Source organism: Protobothrops mucrosquamatus, unplaced genomic scaffold (assembly GCF_001527695.2).
Source record: "Protobothrops mucrosquamatus isolate PMUCROS unplaced genomic scaffold, P.Mucros_1.0 scaffold969, whole genome shotgun sequence".
NCBI lineage: Eukaryota > Metazoa > Chordata > Lepidosauria > Squamata > Viperidae > Protobothrops > Protobothrops mucrosquamatus.
Window position 1 is genome coordinate 214,323 of NW_015387212.1, and position 19,244 is coordinate 233,566.

General features: G+C 35.5%; 1 protein-coding gene across 1 annotated transcript; it reads right to left on the reverse strand.

The window, feature by feature from the left end:
- Window positions 1–1,394: 1,394 nt before the first annotated feature.
- On the reverse strand, window positions 1,395–18,911 carry SRP68 (signal recognition particle 68). Its single transcript, XM_015819702.2, has 16 exons — window positions 18,741–18,911; window positions 17,454–17,520; window positions 16,419–16,532; window positions 15,132–15,327; window positions 14,187–14,269; window positions 13,822–13,931; window positions 12,919–13,001; window positions 11,320–11,460; window positions 9,107–9,205; window positions 8,818–8,882; window positions 8,546–8,705; window positions 7,882–7,976; window positions 7,113–7,242; window positions 6,125–6,200; window positions 4,973–5,025; window positions 1,395–3,423 (listed from the first exon to the last, which is right to left on the reverse strand). The coding sequence occupies exons 1-16, from the start codon at window positions 18,892–18,894 to the stop codon at window positions 3,196–3,198; spliced, it is 1,854 nt and encodes a 617-aa protein (XP_015675188.1). The 5' UTR covers window positions 18,895–18,911; the 3' UTR covers window positions 1,395–3,195.
- Between the last annotated feature and the right edge of the window lie 333 nt (window positions 18,912–19,244).

A 19,244-nucleotide genomic window follows, 5' to 3' on the forward strand; every position in this document is an offset into this window, starting at 1 on the left:
AGTTGGAAGGATTGATTTGTGATAGTTTCACTTTGTGATTAGGTTGGCCAAGTTATGACAGGGAGAGGTTTGGCCGAGAGTTGCTCCATTGTGGTGTGCCCCAGGGCTTGATGCCCTCCCCCATTCTGTTTAACATACACATGCAACCTGCTAATAGTTTATTTTAGCAACTAAGGATTTGTATACATGGACATTATTTTGATTACAATTCACTCAGAGATTTTATATCAAAAGCTGAACTACAATTTGCCACCCTGGATATGCAAGTAAATTTATGATTTCCAGGAATTTGCTTGTTGACCAAATTCGGTAATTCAGTTCTGAAAAATGCATATAATTCTAGAATCCACTATTATCTGAAAAGACCTAAAGCTGCAGTTTCCAATGGAAGAATCAATAATTTTACAGAATTTTTATTAAACAGTTGTAGTTCCTCCATAGAAACTTTAGTATTTATTATTGTGTGGGTTTTTGAGCATTTTACGGTAACCCATTTTTCTTTCATACTGTGGTATGTTCAAATAAATGTTGCCTTTCTGGGTGTTAATTGCTGTTGGGAGATTCTTCCTGCCCCCAATCCCGACCTTCAGCAAGACTACATTAAAAATCCTCATTTCTTCAACACTACATACATACAGAGCTTAGATGGTTTAATAGTGAGGACTTGTAAGCAAGCATACTAGTTCAGGATAATTATATATAGGAAGTCGACTTACCATTTTTTGTTTAGTGACCTGTCGAAGTTATAACAGCACTGAAAAAAGTGACTTATGATCATTTTGTACACTTATGACCGTTGTATTATCCCCATAGTCACATGATCAAAATTCAGACACTTGGCAACTGGCACATATTGATGATAGTTGCAGTGTTCTGGGGTTATGTGATCATTTTTTGTACCTGGTAAACAAAGTTAATGGGGAAACCAAATTCACTTTACAACCGTATTACTAACTTAAGAACTGCAGTTATTCACTTAACCACTGTGGCAAGAAATGTTGTAAAATTGGGGAAATTTAACTGTCTCACTTAGCAACATAAATTTTGGGCTCAATTGTGGTCGTAAGTCAAGGACTACCTACAGAAGACATTCAACAAATGTAAGGCACAGAGGACAAATTCCAGATATTTCAAGAACACCAGATTCAATCTATTATTGGCAAGTACATGAAATAACGTACTACAATGTGCTAATGAAGAGTGTATGTGGCTGGGGATGGTGTCAACATCTGTGGTAACAGTAAACATTTTTATTCTAACAATCCAGTCATATGTTTACTTCTCTGGGAAAACCCCACTACTTGCAAAGGTGTTCTTCAAATGTTCCAGTAAGGAAATTTCAAATGAAAGCAGAGCATGCAGTTGAACTGTTTAAATGGTTTAAAACTGGGTTGTAGCAAGAATATGTCTTTATTGTTTGGAAGTTTCTTTTCTACCTTTCTAGTATACTTTGTTACATCTTAACAAATATTTTGTAACTAATTAAGGCAGCAGAGACAAATGGAGTGGAATGTACTAGTTACCCAAAGATTTGGAGGTGGGAGGTAAACAAAAAGAAGTTGGATTGCACCTTTAAGAATACAATTCTTGGATTTAATTCAAAAACAGGACAGGAAGTTTGAAGCAAAATACAATCCACAAAAAAAAAAAAAAACCTAACAGATGTATTGCCAAAAATGATTCTGGGCCATAGTTACTTGAGTCAAATCTGTTATTTCCATTTAAGTTTTTTAGGAGAACTGACAAATTATCAGTTTATCACACCCCATCTCAATCTCAAATTTAATCACTTGATACAGTAAAAAATATTTTTCACTTCCTTTAAGTTTTTTCTATAAAATTCTACTCGTCCAACAGACCAGAGGCTCCATTTCACACACATATTTTAAAACAGAAGTGGCACAATTAAGTCCTAATGAGAATGGTGATAGCTTTTCATACAAGATAAACAGTTCCAATAATTTTGGTATAATTACACCCAATTTGGTTTGGAAATTATAATTATCTAAAGTATATTAGCACAATGCTCGAGAAACTGTTTTTGTGGAACATTCTTAACTGAATAATCCAATTTTAATACTGTTTTTAACAAAGCCAAGAAGCAGCAGAGCAAAACTGGAACGGAGTATGACAAAAATGTAGCGCTGTACGAACACTAAAAGATAGCTAAACATTAGCTGATCCAAGTAATATTTCAGACTAACTAGATTACTTTTAAGATCAATAACATAGCTCATGGAAATAGAACACATGTTTAAAAGATGTATCTAGATATTTTTCATTGTTTCATTTTGGGAAAAGATATTTAAGATATTGGAATTCTTACAGCACATGTAAATGCTCTCACAAAAAGTGCCCCTTAATATCTGACTAAAATCTTTATTGCTTAAGATTCCAGTGGCTTCATTTATTGATTTTTCACAAAGTGGACTATTTAAAACTACCATATGTAATTTTCAGAAAGGATGGAAAATACAAAATAAGCATTCTGTCCAATTTGCCAATTCAGATAAACTGAATGAGGAAAAATAAAACCAAAAGGGCTATTAATGCAAAAATGGAGAATAACTTTCTGAAATGAGGCTCTTTAGGTTCCAAAGGAGATCCTCGAAGAACTTAATGAGAAGTGGTGCCTTTTAAAGGAAAGATTATATAAGGATATTTTTTTTAAAACCTGTAGTATAATCTACTATAAGGATTATCAACTATCAACTCTGATCTTCAATCCATAGCTAGAAGTGAAAATTAAACCCAGCAGGCAGTACAAGGATCAATTTAACTGAGTTTTCACAGGTTCTGGTTGAAGCTGTTCAATCCTATAAAAATCTGTGCCTTTGGTTTCCCTCTGCTGTGTCTTGTCCAGACGACTGAGTTAGCTTTTTAAAAATTAAATTTGTGGTATCGGCCACAAAAAGAAATGACCCTTACAAAATGGATACTTATTCCTGCCTGAGGCACTCGGAGTGAGTGAATTCAGACCCCCAGGTGTTTTCTTCAGTGTGAGATAAGGCTGGAGACAGAGCACATTTTTTATGTTCTCAGATTGAAATGTTTCTAATAAATCAGATGGACAGACAGAATACTGGAAAAATATTGAAAACCTCCCGTGTGGATTTTAGACTCAAGAAGATAAGGTCTGAACCTGTTGCAGATTCCCCAATACAAAGGAAACATTCTCCTTGAAAAGAGCCCTGGTTAACTCCGGAATCCAAAGATGCCTTTGATATATCCTGTAAGACCACTCTTTGCTTTCTGCTCTACTTTATCTTCCAGGGGTGGGAAAGTGACGTGGTTGAGAGCCAGATCAAAAAATAAAGGCTTGCATGGAATTGGCTGGAATTCTGGAGGGAAATGCACCAGACTTGCTTGCTTGCTGACAAGAGAAGGATCCAGGCAGAAAATCTCAAATCGTTCAGAAAGTGGCTTGATATAAAAGGAAGGTAAACAGAAACAAAAATTAGTTTATTTGGACAATGTTTGCTGCTTGACACTCTAGTTTAAGGTTTCTCAATCTGTACATTTCCCTAATAAATGAACTTCAACTTCCTAAACTCCACAGCCAGCATGGCTACAGTTGAGAATCCTGAGAGTTGAAATCCATATGTTTGGAACTTGCCACTGCTGGAAAACCCAGGTTTAGTCTAATGACAGAAATTTAATATTTACACTTTCTGGGTAATGCATTCAAGGAAATGAAGTTAAATATGGACCTATGAATAACTGCTGAGGAAGCCTCAGAAAATTATCCAAATCTGCCGTGGAAATATTATGCTAGCAAATGTAAGTATAAAGCTTTTCTAATACCCGGTTAATATTAGGAATAAGCAATATGATACATTTAATACTACCACAAAGCTGCTCTTCCATTTTAAATGAGAAGAAATCCAATTTTGATTAAGGTGGTCTCCAATCTATGACTATTTGTTCAGCATCATTCCAAGTTGCAAAGGCACTGAACGAATGGTGGTTATGACTTGTCCTCGGACCTCCAGCCGTCCTAGTAGCCTGGCAAACACGTGATTATGATTTGGGTGCTTGGCAACTCTTTTGCACTCACGAGCGCCCCACGATCACATGATTGCCATTTGCAACCCTCCTTACCGGCTTCCCTATAAAGTCAGTGGGAAAGCTTGAAGGGAAAGTTGCAAGTAAGTCTTCTCCACCTACACACACCCACCATCCTTTGTTTTTGTGCTGCACCGGCTACTGGCATACCCCTTGCATACCCCTATGCACCTTCATAACTCTATCCAAGCCCCCTTCGCACCTGCCAACCTACATGGCACCATTCTCTTGCGCATCCTCCCCCCAAAGAAATTGCTGGGAGATGGAAAATTTCAGTCTCCCATGTCCCATATAGTAGTCTTGATCAAGACTGCCCCGGCTTCAATTAGCTTGAAGGAAAAATAGAAAAGCCATTGCATGCAATATTTTTATAATATCATGCGCCTAAATCTTCAATTTTCAAAAATCTCTTAGATTTTTGACAAGCTCATGCTGTAAATCTTTTTTTCCGAAATTATGCATAGACTATGCATAGGGGAAAAAAATGCACAGATAGAACACTCTCGTGGTTTGTACCATGAAGCACGGCTGTCTCTAACGTTTAGGAATGTTTTCTAAATTTCTGGGTATTTTTTTTACTTCTTCATTATTGTAATGTTAGCTTTGCAAAAACAAAGCAGCAGAATTAAGGAGGCATTATGTTGCCTTTTTCTGAATGTTCTTCTTCTTGATTGCTCTTGAGCTTCTTTTCCATCAAACTCATTCTTTCATATCTTACCATGCCAAAAAACTAAATAAATAAACCAGAAACCTTTCTAAATAAACAGGAACAATTAAAGATTTCTGTCATCATATTTCTAATATACATAATTAAAATTATATGTTGATGCACTATACATAAGAAAGAAATTAGGCTTCTTCTGAAATTGTGCTTTTTTTTTTTTTGCTTATACAGAAAGTAGCTTACCTTGCCATCTTTGATCTGGGACGGAGATTCTGCCTCATCAGTGTCACTGGCATCTGAAAGAATCAGAGGTAATACTTAAGGAAAATGCACACTTTAAGGCTACATCTTAAAGTGTGAATCAATGAAATTATCTATATGATAATGCTTATATTTAATCTTTCTCCTTAAAATGTGAATGATGCAATGATACCCATTTTCACCCTGTCCCAATTTGAAATCTAACTGTATAACCACTCCTTAATATTGTTGTATGTCACCCAGAGTTGCTTCTTGTGAGATAGGTGGACATATAAATTAGACAGATAGATAGATAGACAGACAGACTATATAGCATAACATTATAGAGAAGGGTCAAGGAATGGATGGTTACAATTTATGTCTGACACAGGGCTGAGTATGTTGTACATACTTATGTTAAGAGGTGCATAGACTTATGCTAATTTAGATAAAAAGTAAGTTATAGAGAAAAAGCTATTGGCATCAAAGTAAAATAAAATACCTATTTGAGTAAACAGAATTTCTGAATGGCTGACAGTGGTGAAATTTACAGGGAGCAACATGTTAGAGGATTGAACAGAAGGTCAGACTTCAAAAAGAGCTTGCCTTCAATCTGAGGTAGTTATGACTCTGAAGAATATCAGAAGTTAATTGTCTTGGTGGCAGAATTCTGGTTAGAAAGGAGGAGTTTTAGGTGTGAAAGGATGAACAGAAATGGACAGAATATGCAGCAATGAAAGCAACAGGTGAACAGATTATGAACCAATATTGTCTAAAAAAAGTCAAAGGGAAAAGGCTTTATCTTCCTAGTGGTCTATGAAAAATCGATAGTTTGACAGGGGAGTGAATATAAAAAAAAGTGGAATGGGACGAGGATATTTTAAAGTCTAATTTACAACTCTTTAATTTTTACTGAGCCTATAATTTCTTCCCTATCAACAGTTGGGTAGTAAAAAATGATTACTTTTTCTTTCCAGAATGGGTCGGTCAAACCATTGAAAAAAATAAACTATACAACCACCTGTAAAAAAAGTAAAGTCCTTCATTGCCATTCCTGCCTTCCATTCTGATGTGTTGGGACACTCTGCCTCTTGAATCTTGAAATCATTTCCCCATGAATACTGTGTATGTGGGAGTTTGAAAAGCCACACTCACCTAATATGGCAGCTGCTTGCAAGGAGTATTTTTCTGCATTTACTTGAGTAATCAGATCCTGAACATCAGGTAGCTCCTGTATAATTCAGACCAATTCCACAAAAGACATATACTTATTAGTTTCATCTTTCCTTCATTTTCATTTTTTTCCAGAACTAGATTTGCTAATATTTCTTTCTTTTCATTGTTGGGAAAATAAGAGGCAGGAATATTAAATGCATATGCCATTTTGAGTTGCCAAATACATGTGGTATAGTAATTACTCTCTCATTCTCTCTCTCTCACACACACACACAAGCACATTGTCCAACTAGAGACAAACCCAAATGATTTGATTTTATATGGGCAAATCAGTCATTATTTGTTTCAACAAATGAACCAGAACTATATATTACAGTTAGCAGAATATAATCAATTTAAAAAAGATATTGAGACTCTAGAAAGAGTACAGAGAAGAGCAACAAAGATGATTAGGGGATTGGAGGCTAAAACATATAAAGAACGGTTGCTGGAATTGGGTATGTCTAGTTTAATGAGAAGGACTAGGGGTGACATGATAGCAGTCTTCCAGTATCTCAGGGGTTGCCACAAAGAAGAGGGAGTCAAGTTATTCTCCAAAGCACCTGAAGGGCAGGACAAGAAGCAATGGATGGAAACTAATCAAGGAGAGAAGCAACCTAGAACTAAGGAGAGATTTCCTGACAGTCAGAACAATTAATCAGTGGAACAACCTGCCTCCAGAAGTGGTGAATGCTCCAACACTGGAAGTTTTTAAGAAGAAACTGGACAGCCATTTGTCCGAAATGGTATAGGGTTTCCTGCCTGAGCAGGGAGTTGGACTAGAAGACCTCCAAGGTCCCTTCCAGCTCTATTATTATTATTATTATTATTATTATTATTATTATTATTATTATTATTATTATTAGTATGCCCTCTATTACATCACTTTAAAACTATGTTAATGCAGACTTCATAACTGGTTTCCTACCTTTAAATTGTTTTTTTTAGTCCCAGCTTGAGCCTGAACTTCAGTGGCATATTTCAGCACTCGATCATACAAAACAAGAGCTTCACTCCATTTTTTCACCAGGACATATGACTGTGCAATGAAAAAGCACCTAGGAGGAACAGAAGACCATACCAAGTAGATTGGTAAATTATGGCTCAATTAACTCTTTAAGTATCAACTCTCTATGAGCACAATTTTCTTGAAACTATTCACATCCAGTCTTTCCCACTTTACATTCTCTTCTCTGAACTGCCTGGAGGAACTATGTCAAGGAGGGGGAGAGACAATGAAATGGTTGTTTCTGCAGAAATAATTGGAACATTTCCTATAATTCTGAACTCACTACTGGGTTTCTTGTCCTGCTATCTCCTCAGTTCTCCATCTTGGATCCATTATAATAGCCAAAGGACTTTTCAAGTCATATAATTCTGGCTTAGAAAAAGAAATCAGAATGAGAAAAGTGGCTCGAAATTCAGAGATTTTCATACTTGTATATATTTCTATGAAATTCCTTTTTATGATCTGGAATCTCTTGTCTTCCTTATTTATGCTACATGTATTGTAACGACACCTCCAGGCCAATGAAAATTAGCAGAGCTACCTTCTAGCACTATCACAAACATTCACGGAATAGCACAAATATCTTTTATCTTGCCGCTCATTACAGTATTGTTCGGATCCAAGCCACTATATGACTGTGATTGCTTAACTGTGACTGAACAAGTAACTTTGTTTGTTTGGGAATTACCGGTAAGCCTTATACACCAAGGTCTTTATTCCTATTTCCTTCAGGTAGCTTTTATCTTCTTCTAGGCCAGGAAGTTGTTGCAATTCTGCCAGATTCTTCAGTGTGATCAAAATAGAAAACCAAAAAAAAAAAAAAAAAAAAGCCCTTGAATGTAAATAAGCACTAACAGTATAAATAAATATTTATCCAATTAAATAAATTTGACAGTGGTGAAAAAATAATTTCATTTACTTCAATGAGCATTATTATAAACTGATAGTACAGTACAGAAATGACCAGAGTATTTTTTAAATACAGTATTTTTTTAAACACTGTAATTTCGTTTCAAGGTTAACACCCTTTACACTCTGTCCCAAAAATAACCTGTAATTATTAAAATTATTTAGGAAACAAGTGTCTTGGTGTGATTCTTAAAAATAAGGTATATGCTTATTATATTTAGTGGTCACAAAAATTTCAGAAAACCTCTTTATTTTCAATACTTCTCCCGTGTATTTTTAATGGAGAAATAAGCTCTGATGCTACCAATTTGCACCTCTGATCTACACCTCCAATTTAATAGCACACCTTTTCCCCATCTACTATACTTTGCAGTCATCTAGTAAAAGATAAAACTGGAACCACAAGCCTCTCCTCTCCACTAAACTACTCCTTACATGATTACCTGTAAGATGATGTCATAAAGGCGTATCAAGTCCTGAGGTCGAGGAACACGCTTGCCATCTTCCTCGGGCCCCTGCTGACGAAGGAGCGCCTTCTGTAACGCCTTTGCCATGCTCTCATTGCGCTTGATTGCTGTAGACAGCTTGATGTAAGTCAAGTAACTAGAAAGCAGAGTATTTAAAAACCACATTGTTATTAAGAGTCCTTTCAAAATTATTTGAATGCATATAAAGCTGCTAATAGCTTTGTATGCATTTCTGGAAAGGCTCTTACCTGTGTAGATACTGAATATTAGAGACTTTTCCAGCGTCTATTTCCAAAGAGTGATCCCGCTGCTTCTGTAGGAAACAAAACATTAGGTGTAATTTATTTATTTTAGAAAAGAATGTTTGGATGCAATCAAAACTGTGGGATAGCTGCAGTTTATTATTGCTTCACAAAGAATCCTGTAGGACCTACCATCAAATAATTCTTCAAGTAGACTCAGCAATGGTTTTATTTATATCCTGCCTTCCTAACCAAAGGAGAGTCAAATGCATAAATCTTCTACTTTATGGCTCACCTGATCTGGCTTCAGCTCTTCGCGAACAGCTTGTATTGCATCCCGACACTCACTCAGTAAAGACTCAAACAAATGTTCTTTAGTTTCTTCTTCTTCTGCCTAAATAAAGTGGCACAGAAACATATACAATCTTTTCAATCACTGCTACATTTCTCCTGAAATCAAAAGAGGCTAAAACTTACATTAACAATTGCAACTTGTGAGTCTTACAAAGATGTTGTATTACATGCAATATCAGTGAAACTTTTATTACCTAGGTGGAGATTAAGTCTACCATTTTATATTTCTATGATATAACAGAAGAGGCACAACTGAACTCTTCAGATTACCAAAAAAAGAAAGAAAGAAAACCCTTCCACAGCTATTCTGTTACTATTTCCTAAATTTAATACAATGTGAACCAATAAACAAATCAACTTCTTTAACTTCATAAAATCATGGCATAAAATAGGGCAGGGAGAATATTGGCAAGAACACCCAAAACCATATATTATTGGGTAAAGCATTCCATCTCATATTCTCTCTCAATAAGCCACACTATGAACCCCCCTCTATTTTGGTTCAATTCCATTTTATTTTGGAATTTTCTGAAATGTAGTTCCTATTCTAATGCTTAAACTGTAACTTATTCCACCAGACAGTCAGGAATCTTTTTGTTGTTGATAACCTATAGTTTTATTTGCCCTCCTTTCTCCCTTCAAAGTGCCATTTTCTTTGACAGATTAAAGACTGGAAACTGATCTCTGTGGATAGTTTTTCTGCTTAGTAATCTAGGATTGGGAAGGAACATTCCCAAAGTTAGAACAGCCTTAGGTATTCATTAGCATTTTATAATACGTTAACACTTGGTCAAATTAAAATTACTTAAGATCCATTGTTTAAAGATTATGTGTTTGGATATATTCTACAGCTCAGTTATTTAGAATTTTGACTACTTTGAGCAGATCTCCAGAAAACACGCTGAAATATGAGATTCACAATTTTAGAATAGATTTTATTTTTAAAAATTGCTTTAAAGAGCATAATGTATAACTGTTACCCTTCCAATGTTAACTGGATTAATACATTTCAAAAATAAGTCTCTTAATTTTCAAAGAACTCAGGGGAGGTTACATTTTCTAAATTTGAATAATCAGAGACAGGTCAGACTAGTTTAACTGCTCCACCTATGAGGCCATTTCAACTTCATACTGTAAAGGGGAAATGCCAGAATAGTAATGCTGAAACAAAAGAAAATGAGGTAGAGATTTATTATTTTACTTATATAAAAATGAGTTTATCTTCCTTTTCTAAGGTAGTCATTCATAAGGTGTATCTTGAAGGGAACGAGGAAGTTAGCAAATATTCAGGATTTTGTGGCAAATGCTGCTGATTCATTCCCAAGTCACAGGCAAGAGACTGCACCACTGTACACGAATTAAGGCTTCGAATAAGTTACAATATCAGAAGAGTTAAATAACAGCATTATTACTCAATGATCTGAACTGAGAGTACAATGTTCCTGGACAAGATGAAGAGTTTCAACAAGTAACTTAAGCTGTTATACTTTTAAGTATGGAATTTATGAATTTCAATTTTCTGCTTGGAAAAACACTAAAAGCAATCTTTTTTCACATGTCCCAGGGTGATGTTCACAATTATTCCCGTCCCTGTAAAACAGGAGTAAGCAAGACATGGTCCAGTCTTTCCGCATTACAGTATCTGATGGCAAATAGCCAAGTGACAGCTGCATTCTGATTGTGTTATTTCTCGCCATGAACCATTACCTCCCTTTTTAGACAAAGGTTTTGGTTGCCTGGATTCATTTTATCTTCACCTATTTGACCAATCTGACTCTCTCACTAAATGAAGCTAACACTACTTTGTTACCTGGAGCAGTCACTGTAATAAGCAGCTTCTAATAGTCTTTTACACAAACAAGCCGAGTTCCTCTTTTTCATTTTATTTTGTTGAACTGCTCATTTTCACAACACCCTATTTAGGATTTTTTTTAAAAAAAAAAAAAGAATTAATTTTCAACTAGTCTATGATAGCAATAAAATAAACTGAACTGGCATGATTTCTTGCCCATATTCAGTGACAAATGAATTTAAATATAAAACAAATTATATGTGTATAGAAATCGGAATATAATAGTTTAGCTACCAAGTTCACATGGCCACAGGACCCTGCTTAACAGTTAAAAATCACAGGTTTCAGGAGAGTTTACTTACTTGAGTTATAGCTGCTTCAGTATCTGCCAACCCCAACAGGAAGATTCTCACTTTGTCTATTTTCACAGGCACCGTTCTTCCCCTCCATTCCACCTCACTCATAGTGGCTGCCTGCTTTGCTCGAGTCTGTGTGATTAATGACTAGAAAACAGGGAAATTTTGGGTTGGTGCTCTAATGAAAAACATTTATTTCTCACAACACATGTTTCCTACTGTATCCAATAAATAATATACAACCATAAACTATTAAAGTTTAACTTTCAAAATTATTGCAATCTCAAATCATGATTATTTTATAGCCAGCCTTACCATGGAGACAGGGAATAACTGGAAAACATGTACTCACAGTGATTTCACACATACAAAATTAAAAAAGAAAACTTTGCCGAATATGAAAAGATCAATCAAAGTTGTTGGGAAGCATAAGGTCTTGGGGACACTGTGGCAAACATGAACACTGAAGTGGAGGAAGGGTTGGAAGTTTGCTTTGGGTGTTCTCAGATACAAAAAAGGCAAGTTTGCAAGCACACTGATCTTTCCCTAATATTGTTTAAGACACATGCTTAAAGAGAGCAAGTATCTTTACGTCCGCAGGATATACACCGATCCAACATACACAACTTGTGGTGGTGTCTACAGTCTAAGGTCTAATGTAGAATTTAAATGAAAAGTTTTAAGCATGGTCCCAAAATACTTAGTGGAGTGCAATTTTTTTCTGCAACTCCAATCTACATTCAAACCTACAAAGCATTTCCAGGACAAACTCCTAGGAAAGACTATTACTACCAAGAGTGTGCAAACCTCACAAATAAATTTAAGAAGGGCAGCATCAAAACGTTTTTGGCAAGAAACTGAAGTGGAAAATTAAAAAATGCTTTATTCACAATAGCACAAGTTTTAAAATGACAAACTATTCTATAAGCAGTTGCAACAAGCAGATAAAAGAAGGTGACATTAAACTGTACAGCACATGGCTTTTTCAATTGCAGCCCAAATGCTTCCTGTCTTTTTAAACTTCACTGGAAACCAACGCAACAGAGTTTGCATAAATTTCTGCTACAAATTTACATAATGTGCAAAATGGCAAAATCACACAAATGATAGCATTTAAACATAAAAAATGGTTTCTTAAGATTAAACAAATGAATTAATCAGAGGAAACAAAGGAAATATTGTTTTTGGAACCACCCACAAGGGAGACCAAACACTGTTTTAAATAGATGGTATTTGATTTACAGGAGAGGTTGAAAACATTAATTGTATAATTATTAGTTTCCCATCTCCTGTTGTTCTTCACAGAACCGGAATCTGTGGTCTTGTAGATTTTTTCCCCCCTTTAAACTATAATTCTAGTCATCTCTGACTATTGCTGATGTGACAGTTGAGAATTTCAGGTTTCTTGTCTCTTACTATCCAGTTATAATTTAGCTATTGCAACAGATCTGTATTTTTAAAATAATTTCAAAATATCATTTTGTAAGACAATTTGTACCTTTTCACACTGTATTTTAAATCTCTTAAAAGAAAAATGACGTTATCAGTTAAAATCGGGCAGCAGTAGCCATTCTTTTAAAAGGGAAAACCGCGAGGATTAATTACCTCTAGTTTTTCAGCAAGAAGCCCTTCAGTGCCTCCAGTCCTCAGCCTCATTTGCATCAGCTCACTAATAGCAGACTGGTCACCTAAGAAACAAGTGGCATAATTCAATTAGCTTGTCATCCATCACAATTTGTCACAATAAAAACACACTGCAAAGCTTCAAGAAAAATCACAGCACAGGGGGTGGCAGCATCACAAGGCATGTATTTAAACAGGCAGGAATGTGCAAGAAATTAAGAGTATCAGTACACAGTTTGCTGCTGTCTACACTTCACGCCAAAGCATATCCAAACTGATGCATTTAAGGCTGCATATCTAAACAAGTATTAATGTTTTGGTCTACAATGTATATTAAAAACATTTGCACGTGGTTATGCAAATCAAAGAATCGCCTTGGGGAGATGGACTGGCATAGAAATTTAATCAATCAATAAAACTGTAATCTACAGCAAAAGACCAACATGTGAACGAAGGTTTCTTAGCAGTCTTCCATAAAAGTTGTTTGTTTTTTTCTTTTGTTAAGAAGGAAAAGATGTTTTTTATTTAGGATAAATGAAGAGAAAATGTTAAGAATCCCATTAATAACTGCCACCATTTGGATGCTCTTCTCAAAAAGTATGAAAGCTTGAACTTAAATTAATAGAAATATCACACTGAAAAATGTTCCGCATTCAGTCTAATTAATGCATTAATTTCACAGGAAATTGTATAAGAATAGTGGATTCCTTGATGCTCTCTGAGCCTGGTTGTTTTCTTGCAGACATTTCATTACCCAGCTAGGTAACATCTTTAGTGCTAGAAAGAAGCAGGGTTTACTATATGAAGCTTACCCAATAGGGATGTGTGTATGAGAATAATAATTATTAAATTCTTTAAATATATTTTTCTTCTTGATTTACTTACCGATATTATAAGCACAATAACGAATATTTGGAGAGATTTCTTCCACTCGCTGATTATATAATATTGCCTGCTCCTCTGTGAATGCACTAGCCAGCTTTTCATAAATGGTTCTGAAAAAGGAAGGTAAAAACTAAATAGTCAGTAATTTATTGTATTAAAAACAATTTCTTTCTATTTGAAGGGTAACTGTAACAATACTGAGCTTTTAAACTTTATCATTAAGCTGCGCAGAAGCAAAACGTACTACATGGATTTTAAAATGTTCAAGAGGAAAAAAAAATCCACATCCAGAAGAGTCTGAATGGGAAAAATCTGTTTATTTAATAGACAATGGACACAGAAATTTAAAAAAAAATGAAACTCACTTGCACTTGTTGAAAGCCTCCATTGCTGCCTTCCATTCCTGATGCTCAAATCGTACCATACCTGTGAGGTAAGCTGTATATGCCTATAAGACAAATGAAGGTGGATGATAGGCAGTGCATGGTAGCTGTATGGTAGCCTACTGAATCTGGATTTTCTCATAGCCATCAGTAAATACCAGGAAATATACCATTATCAAATACAAGTAAGTATACTATTTATTTTCATAAAATAGGTGTGCCATTTGAGTTCAAATTATTTTATTACTACCTGGACAATATTTTTTTTCAGAAACGAAATGAAACATGAAAATGTATGGAGATTACATGAATTGTTTTTCCACAGGAAATGGTAGTGGTGGAATATATCCTTTTTAGTTATTCTGTTAGAGAAATAAATGACCACGAGGCAAATTTACTTCACTATAAAAACAGAGGAGCCTTTCAGATAAATGGATAGGGTAGCACATTATTTTATCCCCTTCTGGTTTTTACTCTGTACTTTACAGACAGAAAAAAAAATGTTTTTTTAATTATTTTTTTTGAAAAAATATTCTGGACATCCCCGCGTTTTCACATTTGTCATTGCTCCATCTTGTTTTACATTGTTCTTGTTTGATTTTAAAGATGCTGGCACTCTAACTGGAGCCTGCTATTAAAACACTGGATGAAGAAGAAAATATGGTGTATGTGGACTTTACTGTCAACCGGATCCAAAAGTGTTTTAAAGAGAAACCTCTGCTTTTGAAACACACTGCAATAAAGTGCTTTTATATAATTTTTTCCTTTTTCATGTGCTTGGTTTGATGTATATCTTGTCTTTTCTTTTTTCTGTATTCTTCATTGGAGCTTTTATCACCTACAATTTAGATTCAATTGCCCACTAAAAAACTAACTACAGCATATTTTCTCTGCCTTTCTAGGAAGGTTTTAAAAGCTAGTACTAACCTGAGCTTCCAGCTTTGTCTTGGCATCTACCCGGCTACTTTCACAGAGGTGTTCCAGTTCCTCAGCATATTTTACTGCTTTGCGTAGGCGAGATAATAAATGAAAGCGTTTGCGTGGTTCTGTGTTGGCTTCTTGCTTAAGCTGCATTGCATAACTCCAGGCTCTTTCAGCATCCATAAGAATCAGGAGTAAATATCTATGGCATAAGATCAATTAAAAATTATTCAAAGCACTTATAATTTCTCTTGAGAATTTCAACAGAACTAGCAAACAGATGTATTTGTTACTGTACTTCTGCCCCAATCAGGCATCTTGTTTAAAGCCAATCTCAAAATCCCTTTCTAGCAACTGATTGATTATATTTACACCACACCCTCTCTTTAGAATTCCTGGTGAAAGACATTTCCACAGGCCTTCTTTTATCCTTACAATCCTGGAAAGATCAACTTTGCTTTTCCTCATCTATTATCTTGATAGAAGATTTTGACAGTACATTTATATGTACCTCAATAACATTCTAGAAGTACAGTATTTCTGATACTATACCTAGATGACATGCATTTTGGACAACAGCGTAGCACTAATTGCAAAGGCAAAATTTACCAGTCTCAATACTTCATTCTAACACACTAGCACAGCAACTGGAACACTCGTTATATGAAATCAAAACTTCAAAACACACTAAAATGTTTTAAAATACCTGCATCACTTCTAAGATTTGCTTCAGGAACACAAAAATAGTTTTCTTTGTAAAATAACTGTACTTTTCTGTATCTGAAAGTGTTCAAAGACACTGGACTATTTTATCAACATATTTTTAATATCATTTTGGAATCTGATTAATCTCTTTTGTTCAGGATGCTTTCCCCATCTTTTTCTATGAGGACAGAAGATAAAGAGACCTGATTCCCATCTCCAACTCAGAAATAGAAAGCAGAAATAGGTTAGCTTGCTTGACCTCCAAGCATAACACAAAGTCTATGTTCAGAGTTTCTAGGAGAAATAGAGGCTAGGCCTCCTGACTACATCTTTGCATTCCAAATTTATACTGAGAAATTGAGGCTTGCTACAGTTCTACAGTTTCCCCAGGCAACAAAAGCCTATACAAACTAAACAGTTGGATATAAATGCAAAGGAATGGAAGAGATCTTTCTGTTCATGGAATATGAGAGGGAATGGGTATTTGCAAAGGAAATTTGATAAACCAGCATGACCCATTCTGCTGGGTTAAAAAAAGGGTACTAGATACAGCCCTTTATATCTTGCAGTTATGGACCCTTCAAGTACCTGTTGTCAGATAACAGCTCTTCTGTTATTTTTTTCCCCGTGAACTTGTGCCTATTTCCCATCTTGAAGTTAAGAGTTTTTCTGAGCCTCCTTAGTCGACGGGAGCAATAACCTCTTCAAGGAGTGGAGAGAAAATAAATGGTTAATTCTTATTCAGAGTAATACTTGCTTCCAATCCTACCCTCCCATAAGAAATGTCTCAGGGAAAACACTGCTGCAATCTATAAAATATAAGACAATGTAAATAATAACAGAAGACTTAAAGGAAGTTATTCAGAAAAGATATGATCATAGAAGACAGGTACCACAGCAAAATAAGTCAAGTCACGTAACAATTCTTAAAGTAAAATATGCAGACACAGAAAAAACTGACAAATTGGAAATTTCAAAAAATTTTAAGCTAGAATTCTACTCATAAATTGATTGATAGTTGAACAAATGATATCTAAAGAAAACTTATCTTCAAAGTTATATGGACTTATGAAGAAAATTAAGTTTCACCACTGCACATGTGCCAGAGGGTGCAACTTACATGGTTACTGAGGTAGTTTTTCAGGGAAGTGATTTATGAGGTAAAGCCTGAATTACGGAAAAAATTCTCAGCCTACTTGGATACAGTGTTCTAAATTATATACTTTTATCCAATGATTGTGTACCAGAAAATATGTAAAGCATATACATGAGTCATACATACATACAAAATTGGTTGATAGTGAGATGGGTGGCACAAAAATTTAAAAATAAAGTAAACCAAACCAAAACACATGGTCAGAACTTTCCTAAAACCGAGCAACCAAAGCATGTTTAATTTAAAAGTATACCCCATAAGTTATTTATTAAATTCATATGTGCCTGATTCCCAGTGATATTAAAGACCAAACAGTTAGCATTGGTATCTAACTCATTCTACTTCTTTCTTCTCTAAAATCAGCTGCATCATTTGTAACTACTGAAATAAATATTCACTTTTATTAATAAAAACAAAGGCATTTCATGTTCAACTGTTAACTTCCATGATTATTCTTACATACTAACCTGTATCTCTGAAAATCACCATGACGTAGGCCATGTTGCTGCTGTGATTCTTTAACAATCTGAAGAACTAAAAGACTTGTTAAGGAAATTTCCAATAATATATCTTATACAGTTAAATCATATAAAATATACTGTAAATTGTATTATTGTAGTATTTTATGAAGTTCAAACATAACAAGTTAGCAACTGTTTCTGGGCATGATTAAATGGAAAACTGGCTGGATGACAAAAGTTTTCCTGCATTCATATTCTAAGCCTACAAGCTTGTTGCCTGTTTGGCTTTGGAATAAAATGGCTACAATTTTACCAACCCTGAGATATGTTATTTAAAAACTGATGTAATTTTAAAATAATGATTTACTTCTGGATTTGGAAATTAACAGAATTATTGTATGCTGTAATTTGCATATTACTAACTAGATTCAGTGGTAAGCTAATATAAATGCATTTCTAATTTTGACTTCAAAATCACTATCCAAAGATAAGCTATAAATTCTGAGGGAGTCAAAAAAATTTAGAATTACAGATTAACATATATCACTGCTGTATCCACTAATTAAAGATGTACAGTAATTGTCATTAGAATATTCACAACATTTACAAAATTAACATTTCAGGTTCACATTATTTCTGTGTAGCATTTTATTTTACAATTGGACAGCATAATTTAACTGTTATCACCCGCTAAAATGTGAATAAGATTTTGAAACTTTTATCTGTTATGTAAATTTTACATTATCATGAAAGATCTATAAACAAAAAATATGATTGCTTACTCATTAAGTTTCTGACATGCTGCATGCAAAAGACCTGATATTTCACCTCCTCCACAAACATACCTACACAAAGCATAACTTTTCAGTTACGAGTTTTGTTTAAAAATCCAGTTGCTTTGTTTTACAGTCTGCATATCTATTACCTATAATATCCCAAACTTGGCTAAATGAGTTATTCCATGCAATGTTTTGCAAAAAAGAAAAAAAAGAAATGCAGTTTCCCATTATAACTAATCAATTGTAACATATCACAGCTAGGGGAAGTCTCTAGCTTCCAATATGTCTGGACTAATATTTCCTCAATGTTAATTTCAGGGGAGGTCTCCACTTGAAAGTCAGCTAATGCATCGTTCATCACTACCCGAAATTCGGGAAGACAAACCAGTTAGAAATTATAAGCGAAATTCGGAAATTTCTCAACGCAGAAGCCTAAGCCAGGGAAGGGCTCGCCCTTTGGCTTAAGTGACACGTCCCCATTAGCGCTCTCCCCTCCGACGCGCCGGTAGGATACTCTCCAGGCCCAGGCTGTCTCCGAGGCCACCGGACTTGGGCTTTTCATTCTCCTTGTTATCCTCCAGGGCCGCCATGGAAGTAGCGCCGCCGCTACCAGCACTGCCGCTACCACGGCCGCCACCGCTCCCAGCCACCTGCCGCTCAGCCGCCATCTTGCGCCTATTCCACTTGGGACGTGAAGCATCACGGGACAGGAAATAGAAGGTGTTTAAAGCGCCACGCTCACGAGTCGTTCCCCCCCCCACTGAGGCTGACGGGACGGTGGAGGACCCCGCGCATGCGGGTCAGAAAGCGGCTCCTGGAATAGGTGCCGTCATTTGGCTTGCTTCCTGGCCCCCTCCCGGTTTAAGTGCAAGGGAATACAAATTGGAGATTTTAAAGGCAACACATCAAATATGCTTGTGAGGGCGTGCGCAGGCTGGATATGGTCCGGGGTCGCGGAAGGCGGAGATAATAAGGAGTGTCTGTAAAAGTCCGGGCATTGAAAGGAGCGCCTGACTTG

Coding starts and splice junctions, on each gene's coding strand:
- SRP68 (XM_015819702.2), bottom strand. CDS start 18,894: ATGGCGGCTGAGCGGCAGGTGGCTGGGAGCGGTGGCGGCCGTGGTAGC. Junction 9,206..11,319: donor CTGAAGCAGCTATAACTCAA/GTAAGTAAACTC, acceptor CACTTTATTTAG/GCAGAAGAAGAAGAAACTAA. Junction 7,977..8,545: donor TTTATGACATCATCTTACAG/GTAATCATGTAA, acceptor ATCACACTGAAG/AATCTGGCAGAATTGCAACA.